We start from the raw sequence: 23,446 nt of genomic DNA on the forward strand, positions 1-23,446 counted from the left end.
TTTGAGATGTGCAATAGGCAGTCGGAGATAGGAGGTAGGAGAATGAGAGAGAGATTAGAGTTAGACAAATAGTTCTGAGAAAGCATTATTAAATCCATGAGAGCTAATAAGTTCACCAAATAAAATAGTATGGAGGAAGTAGAGAATGGAGCAGTCTTGGCTATATATTCTGTTTTAGCAGATGCAGTTTGAAGACTCAGCAAAGAAGACAGAAGATAAGGGAAAAGGAGAAGCAGGAGAGAGCAGTATCCCCAAAATCTAGAGGAATGTAAAAAAAAGAGAAGGTCCTCAGCAGTGTCAGAGGGCACAGATTAGTCAAGAAGAATGAGATCTGGAAAGAGTCCATTAAGTTGGCAGGTGGTAACATTGAAAAGAGCAATTTAAGCTGAATAATGAGCTTGGAAGCCAAAGTGCAGAGAGTTCGGGGAGAGAGAGGAAAGGAAGTATAGTCATCATTTACAATGATCTTTTTAGGGAGGTTAGCCACAAAAAGGGAGGAGAGATGTAGGACACTAGTAAGGATAGACAAATCAGATAAGGTTTTGGGGGAATGGGGTAGACATAATAAGCATGTTTCCAAGCAGTAGAGAACCAGTAGACAGGGAGAGAGAGAGGATTTTTGAGAGCAAGGGAGTAATAGAGGGGGCAGTCTACTAGAGGAGATGGAATAAAATGCATGTAGGCAGGGCTTATCTTGACAAGGAGAAGGGCTACCTCTTTGTGTGAGATGGAATAGAGGAGAAAGTGATGGAAGATACCTCTGTGATGGGGAATGAGTAAGGGACTAAAAGGGGGCTCTCAACAAATGACCTCCATGTAGTTCTGAGATTTGCAGCTGAGAAAAAGTGGGCAGCTCTGGGAGGTGTGAATTGGGATGAAAAGGTTTTGAAAACAAGCTGTGGTGGATGTTATATGGAATTAATCAGAGGTGCAAAGGAAATGTTTTGGTGTGAGGAGAACCCAGTAAAGATTTTGCGACTTACAAGCTTATAGTGGACCCCAGCAACACTGTTTTGTGATTATTTTTTTCTAGCAGCATGTGCATAGGAGTGAAGACAGCAGTTGGTTAGAGTAATTCAAGACAGGCTTGGCATAGGTAACAGGATAAGGGGCTAGGAGATGACAGTGCAAAATTGAACTGTTTCACCAAGGGGGTCGAGATGAGGAAGGGAGAAGAGGGTATTCTAGAGATGTCAAGTACTTGGTCCACAGGCAACAAAACTCTTGAGTAAGGTCCAACTCAAATAAAAATGGAAATGAAAAATATTTAACAACAAAAAATGAAAATGCAATAAAATATATGATATTAATAGGTGGTTTTTTAGGTCACTGTGTATTCATAGGGTTTCTTATAAATGGTTTAATGATCTGTTTTTCTATTTGAATTTGACATCACTGGTGTAACCATTTTAGGGCATGACCTAGAAAAGAATTAAAAGATGGAGGGCTTGGTGGTTGTGGTGAGAATAGAGCACACAGTTTGGAATTGTAAGGTAGAGATACATATGTGGTGACAATAGATTTTGTTTAAATAAGGAAAATTTCAGAGTTTATTAGCATGGAAATGGAGCACTTAGAGGTGATTGCAAGACCAAGAGAGTTTCTGCTTAGGATAATATTGATTTTGAAGTGTCTATGATACATCATTCAAAATTGATGGCAGGCAGTTAGATATTTCATATGGCCAGGTGAAATGAAGGCTGAATATATGTATTTGGAGTCACCTATATAGAGATAATATTGGAATTCATGAGACTGATGATATTCAAAGAGATAGTTTAGGGAGAGAAGGGGTCAAGACCCACTCATAGGATATACCTATGAATTAGGAGCAAGGATTTGGATGATGATTTTGCAAAAAGGTTACTGATGGATTGGTTAGAGGAAGAGAATCATTATTCAATAGTGTCACAAAAACCTAGGGAGAAGAGAGAGAGTATCCAGAAAAGATGCTATAAGGATTTGTCATTTATATTTTCCTAACAACATCATCCTGAACATAGCCATTTTAGAAATTTTTATTTTTAGTTGAATTTACACATTTTTCTTTTGCAATCTCTTTGCCATTGTCTCATTCCAAAATATTGACTTAGCCTTTTGAATTGAGCTGCTGATTATTTGCACATAAATGAGGCCTGTTTATTCAAAGAAGTAGAGCAGATCCATCTAACATTTGCACATGTAAAAGCAGTGCTTCATATACACATTCATACATGGCTTCTTTCAAAATAAGTAGTATTAAAATCGTATCCTTTTTGACAACCTATAATCCATTTAGAAATGCAGTAAATTTCTGATTTTTTTTTTTTCATGTTAGGGGCAGGGACGTAATCATATTATTCTGTTCCTTTCTTTTACTGGCATGTAAATCTTTTGTGCTGTTTTCTAATCTAAGTATATGTAGATATGTATCTATGTATCTATATATACATATGTGTATTGTATAAATTTGCATATACTTTACATGTAAAATGTATTTGTGCATTTATTTTTCCTTTATAAATTATTATTATACTTCATTTATTTCTATCATGTATTGCTGACCAAGCCCATCATCCAATGACTGTCTTTACTTGGTCACACTACTCACTTGAGCTTTCTATTTATACATACAAACATCTTAATTATTTTCTCTCATTGTTTCAGCTTGACATTATTTAGCTGGTTGTAACATATAGGATTGGGAAAGAGACTAAAGGAAAGTTCTCTACCAAGGTTTTTTTTTTTTATGCAAAATTATTTGTTCTTTTTCATTAAACAGATTCTACTTTGTTTTTTAATATAAATTGTTGCTCTCTTGTTCATCATGAAGACTTAAAAAAGAGACCATGTAGTGGACAAGTATCAGAGAAACAAGAAATCTTTTCAAAATTATCCATTAGATCCTAAATTGTTATACTGTTGTGTTTTTATTTTGTATTATTTCCATTAATGCTCTGCTCTACTAATTGAGTTGACTGTATATAGCTGAAGTTATATTACAAAAGATGCCCTTTTTAACCTCAATAAAACAAACAAGGTAATTTTCTGAAACTCTTTATACATAGAGAAGTAGAAACAAAGGATATCAATTTTAATTTATAGATGACTTAGTTTTAATGGTTAATTATGACAGTGAAAATATTGATGAAAAAAGCCATTTTTATTAAGAAAAAGTTGACATGATTTTTTAGTGCTTTGTAAGGATTTTAATGTCAAACATTTGTGAATAACAATTGACATTGAAATTTACAGATATTTGAACTTAAAATCAGTGGAATATCGTCAACTATTAATGACTATCTTAAGGTATTACCATGTTTTTGTTACAGATTGAGGTACTAGAACATAAAAGATATAGTTTTTTTTAGAAAACAGGCTAAAAATGAGCAAATTCACATCCAAAAGAGTCTCATTCCCTAAAATTAGCTAAGCATTAAAACAAAGCAAAATAAACAGTTCCATGCCAATTAATGATAATATAGTATAGTGTTGCTTGTCTTATGTTACTTTAGATAAGAGTAAATGTACATCTGATAAGATAAATGGGAAATGGTGTGTTTATATTTTTGTGAATTATATTGTTAAAATTGTGTTACTGGAGACTTTTTTCTTCATTGTCAGCACAAATCCTTGTTTATTAAAGATTTAGCTTGAAGGAAATTTTAATTAATTACAGGTTCAGTAAATCCTGACTGGGAAGCTGCTGTGCTGTGTTTACAGTGAATGGCCTTCATGTGCCGATGTTTCACTCCTGTTCTCTCTCTGCTACCTGACAATGTGATTTATGGCTGTTGTTTTCTACCAGTCCACTGTTTGCCCTCTAGGAGGGATTGGTCTCCTGAGCCTCCATAATAACAGCAGCGCTTTCACAAGACATCTTTTAATGACAACGGTACTGCATTCAGTAAGTCAGGCTAATTGCAGACGTACCCTATTAATTGCAAAAAGTAGGAGAGGTTACATATTTTACAAGCTTTTAATTTGAAATCGCCCGAGATGATTTGTCTTAAGTGTTTGGATAGAGATGTCTGTGGCAATATACTATTGTTGAGACTGTAGTTCCATACTATTGGAGAATACGGATATTGAATCAGTTGAAACGTGATGTGTTTCCACTCCAAAATGTGGTTAATGCCCTTAGAGGCAGTTTTAAGTAAGAGCAGTGTTTATCTTGCTTTTTAGGAAGGGCAAGAAAGAGAAGGGAAGGAAATGTCAATTTAGTTTTGCCTAATTGTTGTATTTCCTTGTGATTATGATGGGAAAATACATATTTCTCAAAAGCCAATGTTGAGGAATTTATTATAAAGTCATCTAGAAATAAGTGAATGATTATGAACCTATTGAGAGGCAACATCATTTCCCGGTATAACTTGTATGTATATATCTGAATTCTGATTTAATCTCTTACATTATTTGAATCATGAAAACAGCTTAAGAGATATTCCTCTTATAGCTTTGAGTTCACATACATTGCTATTTCATCAGTTTGGAAATGTTGTAGGTAGAAAATTTCATATGGAAGCCCCCTATTTTCCTTATCTTTCATCTATCCAATTGCCCAAACCTGCCATAATGATTTATAAGAACTATTGTCTCTTTCCAAATGCTTTGGTAGAAATGAGAACCAAAAACCATGAAAGTCTGGATTGAGAAATTAAGAGTTAGTGAGCAACCTAGGACATTTCTTTGCCTTCTGGAAATTAAAGAAATTGTTGAATGTGCTAAAAGCTGGGCTTTTTTGATCTGTGTTAAGAGTTCTGTGTTGAGGGAGAAATGATGATAATTCGTAATACCAGTGTGAAAATATTTTTAAAAAGGAAACTATGAAGTTAAATTACATCTTTTGTTCACTTAATATAAGACAAACAAATAATAATCTTTTGGTTTTATTGTGTGATCTTAAATCACTCTTACAACTGCATTGTATCACTTTTCTCATCTGTCTACTGAAAATGACACTTGTTATTTTAAGGTGTCACAAATAGTTAGAAATCTGGCTGCTAGTAAAGGAATGGAGAGAAAGAAACCTAAAGAAGGAGACTAATTAGCAAGCTGTGTGATAGTCTGAGAGATGATGAGGGCCTAAACTAGAGGCTTATCAATATGAAGACAAGAGGAGGTTTACAAGGAAGGATTGTGAAAGTAGAAAGGACAAGATTGGGTTCTTCCTCCATAGTATCTGTTGTATCCATTCCCATTCTCTCCCCTTAAATATCTGCCCACACCTATTAGAATGGCTAACATGAGAGAAAAGGAAAATGAAATGGGAGGAAATGTGGGGAAATAGGCACTAATGCACTTTTGGAGTTGTGAACTGGTCCAGCCATTCTGGAGAATAATTTAGAACTTTAGCCCAAAGGACTATCAAACTGTACATGCTCTCTGACCCAGTAATACCACTAATAAGTCCGTATCTTAAAGAGATCAAAGGACAAGGAAGGAAAGAACCTACCTGTATATTCAAAAATATTTATAGCAGCTCTTTTTATGGTGGCACAGGATTGAAAATTGAAGAGATGTTTCTCAGTTGGGGAATTCAACTCAGTTGAATAAGTTGTAATATATGGTTTTGATAGATTACTATTAGTTGTAAAAAATGATGAGAAAAGACCTATATGTATGAACTCATGCACAGTGAAGTAAATAGAACTAGGTCATTGTAAATACTAACAGCAATATTGTGAATATGATGAACTGTGAAAGACTTAGCTATCCTGATTTGTAATGATCCAAGAGAATTCCAAGAGACTCCTGAAGAAGAATGCTGTCCATCTCTAGAGAGAAAACAGATGAACTCTAGGTGCATATTAAACTTTATTTTCTTGCTTTTTCCTTGGCGGGGGGGAACGAAACATGATTAATATGGAAATAAATTTTGCATTCTTCACATACATTATAAGGGTTTCATTGTTTTCCTTCTCAGTGATTTGGAAAGAGATTGGTGGAGGGAGAGAATTTTGAATTCAGAATAAAAAATGTTAAAGAGAATAAAAAGAAATGAATATTAGAAAATTACAGGGAAAAAAAGCATGACTTCAAAGACGGGATCTTGGAAGATACCCACTGCTTTTCAAAAATAGGAATGTCTTAGAAATAGAACATAACATATATTTTCGGATTTTTTTCCCCTCATTTTTCTCTTAATATTTTTTCTTTAAAAAATTTTTTGTTATGTGGGATCACTCTCTGGGAAGGGGAAGAAGAGGAAATTTAAGTGTTAATGAAATCTATAAAAATTTCTGTTTTTTAAAAAGCTCTTCGTGACTCAACTCCTTCCTGGCCATTCTCCAATGTTCTTATACTTTCCTGCCCTACAAGATCTCTACATTAGAGCTTGACTGGACTGTTTCCCATTATATTTAACCTTACATTTGCCTTTTTACGGTCTCTCTCTTTTCTCTTTCATTTCTTAGTTTCCCTGGCCTCCTTCTGACCTGCAAGAAGCCTTTCCTAGTTGTCATTTCCCACTTTTAGAACTTCTGTTGTCTCCCTTCCCCCTACTAACCTTAATCTCTTTTTTGTGTATACTTGTGTTTATATATGCTGTCTTCCCAGATAAAATGTAAGTTCTTTGAGGACAGGGGTTATTTCATTTTTGCCTTTATATTCCTGGTACATAGTAGGCACCTAATAAATGTTTATTGCTTGATTGATATAAGTATCTTTTGTGTTAACATACATTGTTTTCTATCACAGACAGATGAACTTGACTTTGAACTGTGTATATTTATATCCAAAACATCATTTGTCTAAACTGAATGTAGGGATCAGAACTCTAAATATATCCTACACTTGTGTGAGGAAGTATAATTGAAGTGTAATTGTTATTTTGGGAGCTCTGCTTAGGTAATTTTTACCTTCTACCTTTTCCCTCCAGAGTTGGATTGGAGTGGAAAGGACCATAAAATAGAGAGAAAAGATAAGGGCAAGTTTTAGGGCATGTTTTAGTGCAGGACTGATCTCAGCTGATTATGCTTCTTGAATTAAAGTGACTTGATACAGTTTCCCTCTTCTGACTATTTGGGGTCTTTGAAGTCTTTCTGGAAACTTGCTGTTATTTTTTAATAATTCCCTTTTGCCTGGCATTGTTTCCTTAAGTACAGTGAGGTTAAAAGCAAAGAACATTTTGAAGAGTTGGAAACTTTGGTGATAGCATATGAAAAGTTTTCTATCTTATCTTGAGATTTTTATGATTGTATTAATCTCATTTTAATTGTTGATCCATGGGGCAATGTTGGTTCTATATGTTAAAATAAGTACTGAATAAATTGTCCCTTCTAATAAACACATGAATAATATATTATATACACATTCATGAAGTGTTTTGGAATCCTTTAGGATGAAAGACCATTCTTACTTAATATGGCTCCTGCTAATAAATTTATAAGAACATTTTATTGCTATTTTAGGTGACACTTATTCGAGAAATTGCAAGATGTCATGGAATTTTGATTACTTCATATTCCTACATCCGACTGATGCAAGATAGTATTAATAATCATGACTGGCATTATGTGATCCTGGATGAGGGACACAAAATCCGAAACCCAAATGCTGCAATTACACTTGCTTGCAAACAGGTATAGCCCTTTAAAATGAGATAAAGGGTATTTCACATTTATTGTTCATTGTTTCCGTCCTGTCCAACTCTTTGTCACCCTATTTGAGGTTTTCTTAGCAAAGATACTGAAGTGGTTTGCCATTTCCTTTTTCAGTTCATTTTATAGATGAGGAAACTGAAGCAAGTAGAGTTAAGTGACATATCCAAGATCACATAGCTAGCAAGTATGAGACTGGATTTGAAATTAGGTTTTCCTGACTTCAGGCATGGAGTTACATTATAATTCATTCAAAAGCTCATCAACTTTGGCTGATGTTCTGCCAGACAGCAGAATCTTTTCTATACTTTCATAATATACTTCAAGTGCTTTATTGATTCTACAAAATTATACATGTGGATTAAGTACTTATGTCCTTTGTATAGATCACAGTGTGCTCAAATCTTCTTATCCTTTGTGATTTCTTGACAAATTCAGGGAGTTTGTATTCCCTCTGAAGGCTTTTCTCTAGTTTTAGTTTTTTGTGCATTTAGTGAGACTCTAAGGCTCTTATTCACATTTGCTACAATTACACAGACACACATGCACGCACACACACACACACACATATATATATAATATATACACATACAAATATATACTTACTCTATCACTTGTTTTGTAAGTTATTGGTGATAAGTTAGATCTCACTCACTAAAGATTTTTCCATTTATCTTTGTGTAACGACTTGAAAATGCTGGATATTGGGGCAGCCAGGTGGTGCAGTTGGTAGAGCACCAGCCCTGAAGTCAGGAGGACCTGAGTTCAAATTTGTCCTCAGACACTTAACACTTCCTAGCTATGTAACCCTGGGCAAGTCACTTAACCCCAACTGCCTTAGCCAAAAAAAAAAAAAAAAAAAAAAAAAAAAAGAAAGAAAGAAAAGAAAAGAAAATGCTAGATATGTTTAAACTTTTTTAAAAAACCAGATTATTACTACATTTGCTCTTCAGTTGTAGAATGAGCAAATCTAACTTTCAGGTTATTTTTTTTTTTTTTTTGTAAAAGCTTTTTGTTTTTCAAAATGCAAAGATAGTTTTCAACATTCACCCTTACAAAACCTTGTGTTCTAAATTTTTCTCCCTCTCCCTTCTCCTAGAAAGTAAGTAATCCAATATAGGTAAACAAGTGCAATTCTTCCAAATATATTTCCACATTTGAGGGGCAGCTAGGTGGCGCAGTGGATAGAGCACCAGCCTGGAAGTCAGGAATACCTGCATTCAAATCTTGCCTCAGATACTTAGCACTTCCTAGCTGTGTGACCCTGGGCAAATCACTTAACCCCAATTGCCTCAGCACTGCCCCCCCAAAAATTATATATGCATGTATATGTATTTCCACATTTGTCATATTGCACAAGAAAAACCAGATCAAAAAGGAAAAAATATGAGAAAGGAAAAAAAAAAAAACAATCCAAAAAACAACAAAAAAGGTGAAAATACTATACTTTCATCCACATTCAGTCTCCATAGTTCTCTATTTGGATGCAGATGGTTCTGTCCATCCCATGTTTATTGGAGTTGCCTTGAATCACATCATTGTTGAAAAGAATCAAATCTATTACAGTTAATTATCACATAATCTTGTTGCTGTGTATGATGATCTCGATCTGCTCATTTCACTTAGCATCAGTTCATGCAAATCTTTGTGTGCTTTTCTGAAATCAGTCTGCTCATCATTTCTTATAGAACAATAATATTCCCTAATAGTCATATACTATATTGTTTCAGCCATTCCCCAACTGATGGGCATCCACTCAGTTTCCAGTCTAGCTTTCCATTTCATTTAGCTTAAGTTATTATAATTACTATTATTATTAGAGCTAAAATGAGAGCTTTATCCTTTTTATTTTTTTCACCTTTTTGTTAATTTGGAAATCTTTAAATACAGTAGTAGAAAGACCCAAGTTGATATTCACTGGCACAGATTTAGTATGTGGAAATATTCTTTGAGAAATTATCTGGATGTATATTAAAACATAACTTTAGGAAAATGTAATTATATTTTCTTTAATTCAACTATTTTTGTCTTTAAAAAAAAAAACAACAAAAAAACAGTTTCGTACTCCTCATCGGATTATCTTGTCTGGCTCTCCTATGCAAAATAACCTCAAGGAACTATGGTCTCTCTTTGACTTTGTCTTCCCGGGAAAATTGGGGACATTACCAGTGTTCATGGAGCAATTTTCTGTTCCAATTACCATGGGAGGGTATTCAAATGCTTCTTCTGTACAGGTAAGTTATTTGGCTAACAAATATTTATAGTTTTTAGCTGCTAAGTTAAAGAAGGTAGTTTTTCTTGTTGGTAGGAAGCATATATTTGTAGTCAACGATTTTAATATTTAAAATTGGATTTTGCCACTTTAAACAATCAGAGGAAGGATAAGATAAAATTAAACCTTTGAATTGGCATTAGATAAAAATAGTGAAAATTTCTTAGCATAATAGGTTTTTTAATTCAAATGAGTATTTAAAACTCCATTTAAATATTAAGAAAAAGAAAACCTAAAATAATAATATTTGGTTGAGAAGTGGAGTGAATTGTAATTGGCAAGGGAGGCATTGTATTTGTTACTTTGGCAGTGTAGGAAAGTCTCAGTCATTTATATTTCCATCATTGAGATCCACAACTCATTTGTCAGTAAAGGGTCAAAGAGTGACTGGGCAATGAACAGAGTCAGTATGTGTATCAGAGGCAGTACTTGAACTCAAGACTTTTTAATATCTCAGTGGGATATCTCAGGATATCCCTAACTACTAGTACTATTTCCCTACTCAAGGCTGACTCTCTATGTGGGGAACACAGCAGATAGGGACTTGTCTGTTTCATTGGCCTTGGAGACTTCCTGAAGAGAAGCTTCCTCAACAGATGCTGATTGGTGCTTTCTTGGCATTTTATAATTTTGGAGAGTTGCCTTTGCCCAGGTTCCCATGACTAGAATGTGTCAGAGATGGGATTTGAACTCCAGACTTTCTGACTCTGTGTTGCTTCTCTTTACTGTTCCTTTCTTGGAGAACACCTGTTTCTCCTTAATGGAAACTGAATTATCTTTAATGGTCTCATCAAATATTGAAAAGGAACAGAAATGGGAAAAAGATTATATGACTCCCCCCCAAAAAAGTAGAATAAAGACTTCTGTTTAGAGAACTAGCAGAACTATTTGAATAATTTTTAAAAATATAATTCCAGTATTTTCAGGTCTGGTTTTTAAAATAAGTAGTTCGTCTTTGAGAACTTGTTTTATGAGTTCTTTATGCACCATCAGAAACTTTTTTAAGGCACAGAGTTAGGGAATTTTAGATCTAGAAAAATTCTAGAAAACATATTCTTCATTAGGCTCTTATTTGACAGATGAAGGAACTTAGTCACAGAAGCTTAATGATCTGTCCAAGGTTCTGTTGAGTGGACTGAAACTAAGTTCATCTGTTTTTTCATCTAGTACTCTTAATACTACATTACATAGAAAATATAATTGAAACATTTATTTATGATTTATGCTTTGTATATCTGGAGAAACTAAAAGAAACTAAATTTATAGAAGTCTTTGCTATCATAACTGATATATTGTTTACAGCAACTAAGACATATTGAGACTTATTTTTTTAGCATAAGACCCTTATTAACAAATGAATGATATATTGAATGAAGAGACAAAAATACAAATTCTCTTTTAGTTTGGAAACTTTGGCATTAGTTATTTTTTCCTTAGTTAAAAAATAGGATAAGTAGAAAAGGACTTGTATGAACTTTTCTTGGAATTGCTTTATAAGTATTTTCTTTTATATAATTTTTTTCCATGTTTACTTTGAAGTTTTTCCATTATCTTGAACTGTAAAGCCAAATTTCAGGTACTTGATTTCCAGTTGAGATTCTTTCTCTTCTACTGACTGGTAATTTACTAAACTAGAAAGCCAATTCAGATTTTTCAAAAATATATCAATAATTTATTGAATTCCTTGCTTTAAGTGAATTAAGAGTGGGTGGGGTTTTTCTGGGTTATGTGTTTTTTAAGCCATTATCTATATTTAATACCTGTCTAATGTAGCTGTGATCCATTATAGAGAACCATATGCTCCCTTTAAGGTCAGAGTAGCCTTTTGTCTCTCTGATCACAGGGATTTTCTTGAACTTATTGTCAGTCTCAGTTGGGCAGTAATCTTTCCTTCTTGTCTGGGTAACTCCCCTGGCTGCAGCCTGCTACTAGAGTTAGCTTTTGATCTTCAGTCTTAGAGATTGACAGTTGTATTTTAGCTTTTGATAAATTATAAAATTATGTGCAAAGATTAATTTAAAAGGAGTTTTCCGCCTGTAATACTTCTTTTATGACTATATAAAACTTTGATTTAGAATCTTTTTGCAAAATGCAAAAATATAATAGAGCATAAATGATGCCATTATTTCCATGCATTTGTGGTTAATTAAATAAAAGACTTCACACATATTAATTTGCACATCACCCTAAATTTGATAAAGTCTGATGAGGGGGACCATTGTGCCATTTTATAATTACATAAGTTTTCTAGAATTGTTGACTTAATGAATCATTTTTATTGAAAACAATTTTTGAGTACTGCTGCTACTTACGCTATATACAATAATAATTCTTTCCATTTTTTCTTTATTAAAGGTTAAAACTGCTTATAAATGTGCATGTGTTTTACGAGATACTATAAACCCATACCTGCTGCGTAGAATGAAGTCAGATGTAAAAATGAGCCTTTCTTTGCCAGATAAAAATGAACAGGTTTGTAAGGCTGAAATATTATAGCATTTTTAAAAATAAAACATTCCTAAGTCAAATATGCATGTTTCATTCAACTCTAATAGGAATACATGTTACTAAATAGTTTAGCCTTTGATCACTTTAAGTAGCTCATTCTTATATCTCAGGTATATCTCATGGAGTCACTATTTTCCAGATGAATATTTATCTATACAAAATTGAAAGTTAACTATGGAGGGTATTTAAAATTTTGTACCCTTGAAAGAAGTTTCTGGAAAAATTAGCAATTGATATAATTCAATAAACTCATTCTTTACCAAAGTAAACCAACCAGAACTGAGAGGGGTGAAGTGACTTCAAAAAAACCCTAAAAATAAGAGGGTAGAAGTAAAGGAGGAAAACTTTGTGGGATATGGAGAAAGTAATATCAGAAAGTGAAAGCACACTCCTTGATGGCTTGTGGCTTTTTCAGAATATACTTGGAGGTAGAAATGGTAAAGGAAAGAAATTAGATTGTTCTACTTGGAGAGGAGGATTAGAACTTAAAAATAAATGACTGAACAGGAAAACTGGAGCTGGCCAAGAGATGTTTCTCTAAGAACAACAAATCAGATAAAAAGTCAAAAAGGATCTAATAAAAGATATTTTAAGATCAAATAAGCTTGGAGAAGAAAACACCTTTTGTTAGCGTCCTGAACAGGATTATAAAGCATGAAAGGATGACATGAAGAATTATTAGAAGATAAATAGCTATATGTGTTAGAGACTCTTTTGGAAGTTTTAAGTTGAAGTAAAGAAGGTTATTCCAGTTTTGGTTATTTTAAAACTAGTTATATAAACTTTTGTTGTTTACAGCTCATTAATTATGCATAGGTTTGTCTCACTTCTTCTGTAGCTAGAAGAGTAGCCTGGTAGTCACAACCAGATGTAGCCCTTGTTGGCGTCTCTTATCCCTTTGCCCCAAAGGGTTTCTTTTAATTTTTCTTCCTCCTATAAAAATCACATGATTTTAGGTCCCATAAACAAGATTTTACAAAACTTGATTCTATAATCCAAAGCTTCCTCCTCCAAGTTACTCTGCAAGATGAAGAATGGGGCAGTAAAGATAGACAGTCACAGGCTCTAGGACTGTGGCTCTTTTCTCAAAGAAACTAAATCCTGTAGTACTATTTGTATAGACACAAATACACTTAAATGTAGCAAGAACAGAATACTGTGAAAGAACAAAAAAAAAAGGTAGAGAATGTCAAGAAAAGCTGAAAATAAAATAATAAATGAGAAAAAAAGAGTTGAGAAGGAAACAAGATGGGAGATCTAATAAGAAGGAATGGGTTATCAGAAGAAATTGGAGAGGAAAAGAGTAGAAATTACAGTTAAAAAGTTTGAAGAAAAATAAATGATTCCTTGCCCTCAAAGATCTTAGAATCTAATTGGGGGAATTAATACACATCATACAAATGATTATAAAATAATTGAAGAGTGTAAAATTGTTCTGCTATATGGTGGAGAAATATCATATGTTTGTCCCTAGAAAGGCGAAATTAGTAGGGATTGGGATAGTCAGAATTACTAATAAAGCTTGAATTGAGATTTTGAAGAAGGCCTAAGATTTAAAAAATCATTTATATTATATTTACATTAAAAATATTGATTATACTCTTAGTGTTTTTGGAATAAGTGATTTTAAGAGACATCCCAAAAATTTGTGAAAGTTGCTGCTGTCAGCTTTATTTGTCAACTATTTAAGCATGTGCAGCTTTTTTCCTGGTCTAAGTGTACAGTCATGGCAACCTGATTTTTAAAAATAATTGTCTATTTCTGTTATCGAATTGAATGCAATTTTATAAAATTAACAAGATTAAAATCTGTAAATCAATTATTAAAATTTAAAGACATTTCTTTTTTTGTACTGTTTATTTTTAATACACATTGCTTTATGAATGATGTTAGGAGAAAAAAATCAGAGCAAAAGGGAAAAACTATGGGAGAGATTTGAAAAAAAGAAGTGAGTGTGTTGATTCTACATTCAGTCTCCTTAGATCTTTTTCTGGATGCAGAGGACATTTTCTATCCAAAGTCTTTTGGGATTGCTTTAGATCACTGAAACGCTGAGAAGAATCAAGCCTTTTATAGTTGATCATTTCACATTCTTGTCATTGTGTGTACAATGTATTCCTGATTCTATTATTTCATTCAGCATCAGTTTATGTAAATCTTTCCAGACCTTTCTTAAATTAGCTTGCTCATCATTTCTTATAGAACAATAATATTCCATTAACTTCATAAACCACAACTTGTTCATCCATTCCCCAATTGATGGGCATCTACTTGTTTTCCAGTTCTTTGCTCCCACAAAAAGAGCTGCTACAAACATTTTTGCATATATGGGCCTTTTTCCCTCCTTTATGATTTCCTTCAGATACAGACCCAGTAGTGGCATGTGCTGGATCAAAGAGTATGCACATTTTGACAGCCCTTTGAGCACAGTTCCATATTGCTCTCTAGAATGGTTGGATTATTTCATAACTCCACCAACAAATGTATTGGAAGGGATTTCCCACATCCCTTCCAACATTTATCATTATCTTTTCCTGTCATTTTAGCCAATCTGAGAGGGAATAGTGGTACCTCAAAGTCATGTCTAAGCAGCTAAAATAAGCACTTACATTTTGGAAATTGTTCATAATAGTTTTTTTAAAGTTTTCTTTTTTTTAAAATGTAAACATTTTTGCTTACACCAATGCAATTTCCCTCAGTTTTTTAATTTCATTTTTCTTTGACAATTTGAAATTTTTTCATTTGTATTTATTCTTTTTTTTAGGTCTTATTTTGCCGCTTGACAGATGAACAACGTAAAGTATATCAAAACTTCATAGATTCCAAAGAAGTCTACAACATTCTTAATGGAGAAATGCAGGTTAGATGAAGAAATTATACCATAGAAGTAGTGAATGGCCCAAGAGAAAAAAAAAATGATTTCTAGTATCCAAAGGGAGTCCAAATTGTGCCCCACATGTAAAAAGAATTTAGTAATATTTGCTTTAGTCTTGCTATTATTAAGTCATTCTTTTCTCAACAGTAACACAAAATTGAGGACTCAGAGATTAATAGATATTCTCTTCTCAGGAGAATCCTGTTATAAAAATATATGAGGTAAAATGGAATTTGGTTTCCAATAACACCTTTCATACTTCACATAATCCCAAAGCACTTTAAATAGTAATGAGTTTATTATAATAGCTTGACTGATACAATCATTATAAACTCAGCCAAAACTAACACAGTGGGACTAGAGTATCAATTTTTAGAGAAGAGAAATACTAGCCATCACAACAGGGATTTTGCCTTTGTTTCTTTCTGAATAAACTCAGTGCCAGTTTTAACTAGAAATAGCATCTGACATAAGTAAAGCAGCAGTTAAGTCTTTGTACCTTTTCTGTACTCATTCTATAGTAATTGTGGGTTCTTTTACTAGAGTGAATCCATGATAATTTTCAGTGGAAAACATCACAGTTTAAACCATTGTGTTACCTTCCAGTGATAAATACATATTGTAGCCATTGGTAAAGCAGATGCTTTTTATTAACCATTAAAAAGGAAAACAGAATTGTAAACTCTAGTATTAGTACATATAAGGAATAATATTAGAAAAATAAAGTCAAAATAATGGCAGTTAAACTCTTGATGATGTTCAGTACTGCTATTTATCCTGTTTTACATGAGTGTAAAAGACCGTGCATAATGTACACTTAGATATTAATTCTGGCCCTTGCTCAATCTCCTGTTAGATTTTCATTTTTTAGATAAGTTAGTTTCTTTGGACTCTTGCTTCTCAAAATATGAATTGTAATACTTATTTAACATCAGTGGTTTTCTGGAGCTACAGGTAATTTTTACATTAACTTTCTCCTTGACAGAAGGACATTTTAAAAGATTTCTTGATATCATACACTGGTGGTTAGTAGCCATGATGATAAAAGACTTGTCTTTGTGGGGCACTTTTTTATTGCCAGTCCTCTTGTATGATTCTTAGAAGAAAAGACAGAATCATTTTCTAGTAACTCTTAGAGCCAGTCAGCTATCAGTGAGTAATATGAGCCAACTCCTGATTGTATCTTATTGCTAAAGATACTGAAAAAAGGTAAAAAAAAAAAAAAAAAAAAAAAAAAAAATGAAGTCCTTACTCTCAAGGACCTCACAGTCTTTTGGGGGAGACAACTTGCAAACAGATATGTACAAGAAAGGATAAATTAGAGATAGTCTTATTAGAGATAGTCTTAGAAAGAAGGTGCCAAGATGAAGGAAGGCTGAAAAAGGCTTTTTGCCACAGTTGGGATCCTAATTGAGACTTAAAGGATGCCAGGAGACAAAGAGGAGAGGAAATCAAAAGATTGGATAGGAAGTAGAAAGGAGAATAAAGAAGGTAACTTCCTGCCCTTAATACCCCTCTCTGTCTCTTTCTTTCTTTCTTTCTTTCTTTCTTTCTTTCTTTCTTTCTTTCTTTCTTTCTTTCTTTCTTTCTTTCTTTCTTTCTTTCTTTCTTTCTTTCTTTCTTTCTTTCTTTCTTTCTTTCTTTCTTTCTTTCTTTCTTTCTTTCTTTCTTTCTTTCTCTCTTTCTTTCTTTCTTTCTTTCTCTCTCTCTCTTTCTTTCTCTCTTTCTTTCTTTCTCTTTTTCTCTCTTTCTTTCTCTTTCTCTTTCTTTTTTTCTCTCTTTCTTTCTCTTTCTTTCTCTCTTTTTCTTTCTTTCTCTTTTTCTCTCTTTCTCTTTTCTTTATTTCTTTCTCTTTCTCTCTTTCTCTCTCTTTCTCTTTCTTTCCTTCTTTCTCTCCTTTCTTTTTTTCTTTCCTTCTTTCTCTCCTTCTTTCTTTCTTTCTTTCCTTCTTTCTCTCTTTGTTTGTTTGTTTGTTTCTTTCTTTCTTTTCACAAAATTCAAGAATATATAAAACAAAAATCCATGAGGAAAAATAGAAAGGGAAATACAACTACAATAAATACAAAATTTATAAAAATTTCCTTAAGTTAATCAACCAAAATATACTCAAGACATATACAGATGAAATTGCAAAATGCTCCTTAAAGAAATAAAGAATTTATATAATTAGAGGGCTAGTTAAGTGCTTATGACTTTAACATGCTAAAACAATGATATTACATAAATTAATTTATAAATTAAGGGACATAATCAAAATCTCAAAATAGTTCATTTATTGGATTAGACAAAATATTACTCATTTGGAGGGAAAAAATGATCTAAAACATCAGGGAGTACATTTTTTTAAAAAGTAGAGAACAAGCATTTTTAGATAACTGATCAAAATATTTTTGTGTGGATTTAAAAATAGGAAAGTAAGATTAGATGATGAACTATAAAAATTAAACTTAAAAAAGTAATCTTTGATATACCTAAGGACATAAATTACCAGGGGAAAAAAACTTTCTATTTGACATGCATTACTGGGAATACTGGAAAGCAAATTGTCAAAAATTAGATTTAACATGTCTGTATTTCTTAAGTTTTAATGCTGTCATCTTTTCTTGTAGTTCTTATCCTAGTTTCTATTTAGTAATTCATTGGTTAGAATAGAAAAATATCTAAATAATTTGCATATTGGTTGTTTATTTTCTGAAATATATTACATATTTCCATGTCTTTCTAGTTGTCTATTCTCATTTTGAACCCTAGTATTCTGAAGAAATTCTCATTGGTGATTTGTTAATGCTTTAGCTATTTATTCGTTAAGTTCCATTATCAAAGAAGTATCATTAGAATTCAGATTTAGCTTAAGATGTTCTACTAGATTGTATTTGATGCTATGGTGAAAAATCTGGTATCCTTATATTTTGGTTATTTCAGTTTAGGGAGTGTTTGGTCTCAGTTGGCATATAGGTGAGAAATCTTTTAAATTTAGGAATATCTGCTAAAAAAGAAAAAAGACTATAGGCAGCGCCTTCATCGTTTCAATCACAAATACTCCTAGATTTTTTTTGAGATATTGGAGATGATTCATGTTTAACCTGTTGGATAACAGTTCGCTCTGTTCTTATGGTGGCACAGTAGATGGAATTAATGAATTTTGAAGCTTAAGTATAATAACTACAAGTTCTAAGTCCTTTCTGTACAAATTAGTATAAATTAGTGTAAAAATGAATTTTGCATGCAATTATTTTTGCATTGCAATAAAAGACAAAATATTTAAGGGATGGGATAGAAAACTCTTAATTCCTATATTAAGAGAACATATATATGTATATATATATATATAATACTAATTAAGTAATTAATATTATGTGTATATATATATATATATATATATATATATATATATATATATATATATATATATAAAATGCTCAAATAATGATACATATCCAGGGTTAAAGATATCTGATAAATCATCTGACAGTTTTAGTTTATCTTTTCACCTGGCACAATAAGCATATTCAAAGAAGGGATTGTGCCCTTTTTGCAGTACTTTAGATTCTTTTACACCTATTTTTTTTCCTAATGAGGAAAAGGAAATTAATTACCAGGCTTTGAAATTAATTTTTAAACATTGAATCCTACAACTGCTTTCACCTACTTTTAGGATCATAGATTTACAGTTGAAAGGGACTTCAAAGAACCCCTTCAATCTTAGAAAGGAAATGGATCTGAAGAGGAGTAACTAACTTGACCCAAAGTCAGCTAAGAAAGTGGTACAAGTAGGATTGAGTCCAACTCTTTGATTCCGAACCTCAGCCTCTCTATCCACTTTGGCCATGCTTCCATTTTAGTCTTCAAGAAACACTGGATGATAATAGAAAAATGCGAAGATTCCTCCACTCTGACTTCCTTCCTTAGATAGTGTGATAACCAGGATTATGGAGCTAGAGGGCTTCCTGTCTTGAATAAAGAAAGTTCCATGCAGTGATTTTCTTTCTCTTCTCAATACATTTTTCAGTAATGTTGTCTGCTACATTCAATAAGGAATACGAAATGAAGATCCCATCACTTAATACACTTTTTTGTTTATAAAGAATATCCTGGGTTGGGGGAGTAGGAATTATATTTTTGGTTACAGTTCCCTATATAGGTTAAATACCATAAATTAATCAAAACCCTTTATTATTGTTGTTGTTGTTGTTGTTGATGATGCTGTTGTTGTTGTCGTTGTCGTTGTTGTTGTACTGTAAGTTGTATTTATTTTGGAAATGTCACTAAAATGCTTCCATCTTTCCATTTTTATATAATTGTAACTCTTTATTTGTTGAAATCTTTCACGGTTCCTCAATTAAGACAGTCTTGATAACTCTAGAAATTAATCACTTCCTTCTTCAGTTGCTGCTCTTATTTTACTTAGACCTCGTCCTTGCCTTCTTTTTCCCTGTCCCTTGTATCACAATTATTCATGCATGTCTTCCCTTCCCCTCTTCCTCAGCTTTGTATTCCAGTTACAAAGGGGATCATTATATTTCAGTCCATAATAGAATGGGTGGATGGTTTAAGCAAATTCATGGAAGTGTTACAGGCAGAACTTGTTTCTTCTGCATTGTTTAACAAACAGACTTTCACATTGCAAGTGATTTTTCTCACAAAGTATTATAAACATAATTAACAGCAGATCATAAACCAAATGTACAATTTTTCAGAGTGCCTTTAATTCTTAAGTTATAAAATTGTTCTTCCAAAACTATAAGAGTCTTGATTTAGAAAGGGATTTCAGAAGGCATCCAGGCTAGACTCATTCCTGTTTTGTGTAAGAGAAAACACACAGAGAGACAGCCGGGGAGAGGGAGACAAAGAAAGACATTTCCCTTAATGTACTGAAAGTTATAAACAACACATAAAGAATCTAGTTTTGTTATTACCATAAATTTTACATAAAATTAATGTATTAACTGTACACTAAACGTAAAGTATAGAACTTTTCATGGCAGGAAGCACCTAGAAATCATTTAGCCCTGCTTCTTTACCTTATAGAGTAAATGACTTTCCCACAGTCATACAGTGAACCAGTAGCACAGTTGGGATATGAGCCAAGATCTCCTGATTTCTAGACTCTTGTTCTTCCTGCTGTACCATGTTGCTTTGTCTGTATATTTTATTTTGCCATATTGGATTTTGGGGAGTAGGGGAGGGAAGTGATTTTCATGGCCCAAGTCTCTTAAATATATCCAAGGAATTCTGAACTTAATCCCCTCCCACTCCCAGTTGGGATAAGTGATCCTCAAACTTTTTAAATAGGGGGCCAGTTCACTGTCCCTCAGACTGTTGGAGGGCCAGACTATAATGAAAGCAAAACACACTCTGTCTCCGCCCCTCAGCCCTTTTGCCATAACCCAGAAGGCCACATCTGGTCCACTTGCCCTGAAAAAGTATTCAAAACAATTCCATTGTCTTTTACAAGGACTCTTTTAGAAAACAGGATGCAGTTTCCCTCATTTACCACTAGATAGCATGCTCAAGCATCAGTAAACTGAATAAAGATACCACAGAAATGAAATGGGGCTCTATGAAGCAGCAGCAGATAAAATTTGTAACAAAAACTAGGTATTGTTTATAAAGAAAAAGTACATGAGTTGAGAAGGGTGACTGCTGATGCTGAGAATTGTGTTTAATATTTCCTGCATATTAATATCTTATCTGCTTTTGCTTCTTGTAAAACACCAGTATGAGGAAGTGTATTGCTTTGAGAATTTTATTTCTTTTTCAGGTTTTTTCAGGACTTGTAGCATTACGAAAAATATGCAACCACCCTGATCTCTTCTCTGGAGGTCCCAAGATTATAAAAGGTGTTCCAGATGATGAATTAGAGGAAGCTGACCAGTTTGGGTACTGGAAACGCTCTGGAAAAATGATAGTGGTTGAATCTTTGCTAAAAATATGGCACAAGCAGGGTCATCGAGTGTTATTGTTTTCTCAGTCAAGACAGGTGAGTACACAGGGTCTAAATCAGAAACTCATGATTCTTAAAGATTAACTTCTGTGAATACAAATCTAGAAGGGAGGTGATCATCCAAAATAAATGTAGAATAAATATTTAGTGAAAGAATGCCTTTGTTTTATATATCTGGGGGGCATAATTACTTCCCTTCTTTGTAAAGGTAGAGGATTTATGGATATGGAATGCTTTGTTGTTGTTGTTGTTTTTTGTTTTTTGTTTTTTTAATTCGCTATTGTAAGGGCTGATTTAATAAGTAATAGAGGGGTGGAAGAGCATATTTGGAAGTCAAGGGTTGATGTAAGAACTAAAAATATCAACAAACTTTTTTGAAAGATAGTGCAATAAGCTCTCTCAATACAGTACAAGTTTTACTTGTACAAGTTATATTTGTCTATCTTGTAGCTTCTGAATGGAAGATATAAGATGCATAGATATCTACAAGCATTTATTGTGTATTATTTCATTAATCCCCTTATAGATGCTACATCTACTTGAAGTATTTCTTAGAGCACGAGAATATTCCTATCTCAAGATGGATGGAACTACTACAATAGCTTCAAGACAGCCTCTTATCACGAAATACAATGAGGTGAAATCTTATCAGTCAGTAAAATAGAACACAGTTGCTATAGTATACACTGCCAGAATTCTGCAGGATATTAACTAGTATAAAAAATTAGATTTACCATTTGTGACTAACCTTAAATTTAATATTAAATTAAATGTATTTCTTGCCCACAGGACACTTCCATATTTGTCTTTCTTCTTACCACTCGCGTGGGTGGGATAGGAGTCAACTTGACAGGAGCAAACAGAGTTATTATCTATGACCCTGATTGGAATCCCAGCACAGACACGCAGGTTTGTTATGGTAAAAGTTAAAAATAAGGAGCTTATTTTTATGTTAACTTTATAAGAAATATGATATTAGTTGTGTCTGCTCAGATTTCTATATGTGTTTTTATAATTTAATTATACTTAACTCTATGTACTGGATTGTTTCAATATAGAGTACAAGTAATTATATTTGAGTTTTGAGGATAGCAATATTTCCTGAAATTTGGGAGCTGTACACAATTAATATATGTTTGGGAAAATATTTTTTGCCTGAATCATATAATCAAAAAAAATTATCATTAATGTAAGATTTCTCTATATTTGCTGTATTTTAAATAGTGGAATATATTTGATAAAATTTTGAATTGCTGAACTGCACGTTTTATGTCATAATGTAACAATTTTTATTTTATAAGTTGCCTGTCTTTATTCGTGACATATAGGCCTGTTTATTTCTCTCAAATGTTGTTTTAACTTTAGAATGAGAAGAAGGATACTACTTACTGTTTTTGATTTAAGCTTCAGTTGAGATGAAATATTGTCTTTATAGGCTCGAGAGCGTGCTTGGAGAATAGGCCAGAAGAAACAAGTGACTGTTTACAGGCTCTTGACTGCAGGTACCATCGAAGAAAAGATTTATCACAGGTCAGCAGAATCAACAATCATTTGCTCATTGTTATCTAACTCAATTGGTTATATTTAGAATCATATCAAAAGCATATCTGCCAAGACTTTGAAGCATAATTTAAAAAAACTGATGCTTTTTTGTTACATTAATTTTTTAATATATCCCTCCCCTGGCAAACCTCCTATTGTAACAAAAATTTTAAAAGAGAAAGAAAAAAAAAAAAAAAAGGCAGCAAGACTAACTAGTCTATTAACTATGACTGTGTATATGTTATTCTATATTCATGATCCCCTACCTCTATAATGAAGTTTTCAACTCTTTTCATTATAATTACACATCATTCCTTTACTTTTTATGCTTTCCATTTTCGTTGTTATAATTTTCCCTTGGTTTTGTTCCCTGAGCAAACACTGTCTTTTGTTTTTTTTGTTTTTTTTTCCTAAATCATCACAGTCATTTCTTATGTCACAAAAATATGCCATTAAATCCATGTAGTCCAGTTTGCTCAGGCATTTGCTATTTTATGGGAACCTACTTTGTTTCTAGTTCTTTGCTATCATGAGGAGATTGACTATAAATAATAGGACTCTTCTGACTTTGATGTACCTGAGGTGTCCTTTGGTGTCTCAGTGGGATTTCTAGGGTCATTTTAGCATTTCAGTTTGTTTTTCAAAATGTTTTCCAATAGCTGTGCCAATTCATAGCTTAGATAAAATTTAAATTAATAAGGGGAACAGGTTGTTATCTTAATGTC

The 23,446-nt window shown here is 32.8% G+C and overlaps 1 protein-coding gene across 2 annotated transcripts in view; it reads left to right on the top strand.

The window, feature by feature from the left end:
• Positions 1–23,446, top strand: part of ERCC6 (ERCC excision repair 6, chromatin remodeling factor) — a 110,710-nt gene that overhangs the window by 71,618 nt on the left and 15,646 nt on the right. For both annotated transcript variants that reach the window (XM_074296099.1, XM_074296100.1), the window contains exons 9-16: positions 7,392–7,562; positions 9,638–9,814; positions 12,208–12,324; positions 15,125–15,220; positions 20,997–21,215; positions 21,706–21,816; positions 21,969–22,088; positions 22,615–22,709. In XM_074296099.1, coding sequence (XP_074152200.1) covers positions 7,392–7,562; positions 9,638–9,814; positions 12,208–12,324; positions 15,125–15,220; positions 20,997–21,215; positions 21,706–21,816; positions 21,969–22,088; positions 22,615–22,709 — 1,106 coding nt within the window. The remainder of the gene's footprint in view (positions 1–7,391; positions 7,563–9,637; positions 9,815–12,207; positions 12,325–15,124; positions 15,221–20,996; positions 21,216–21,705; positions 21,817–21,968; positions 22,089–22,614; positions 22,710–23,446) is intronic.

This window comes from Sminthopsis crassicaudata, chromosome 2 (assembly GCF_048593235.1).
Source record: "Sminthopsis crassicaudata isolate SCR6 chromosome 2, ASM4859323v1, whole genome shotgun sequence".
NCBI classification, from domain to species: domain Eukaryota; kingdom Metazoa; phylum Chordata; class Mammalia; order Dasyuromorphia; family Dasyuridae; genus Sminthopsis; species Sminthopsis crassicaudata.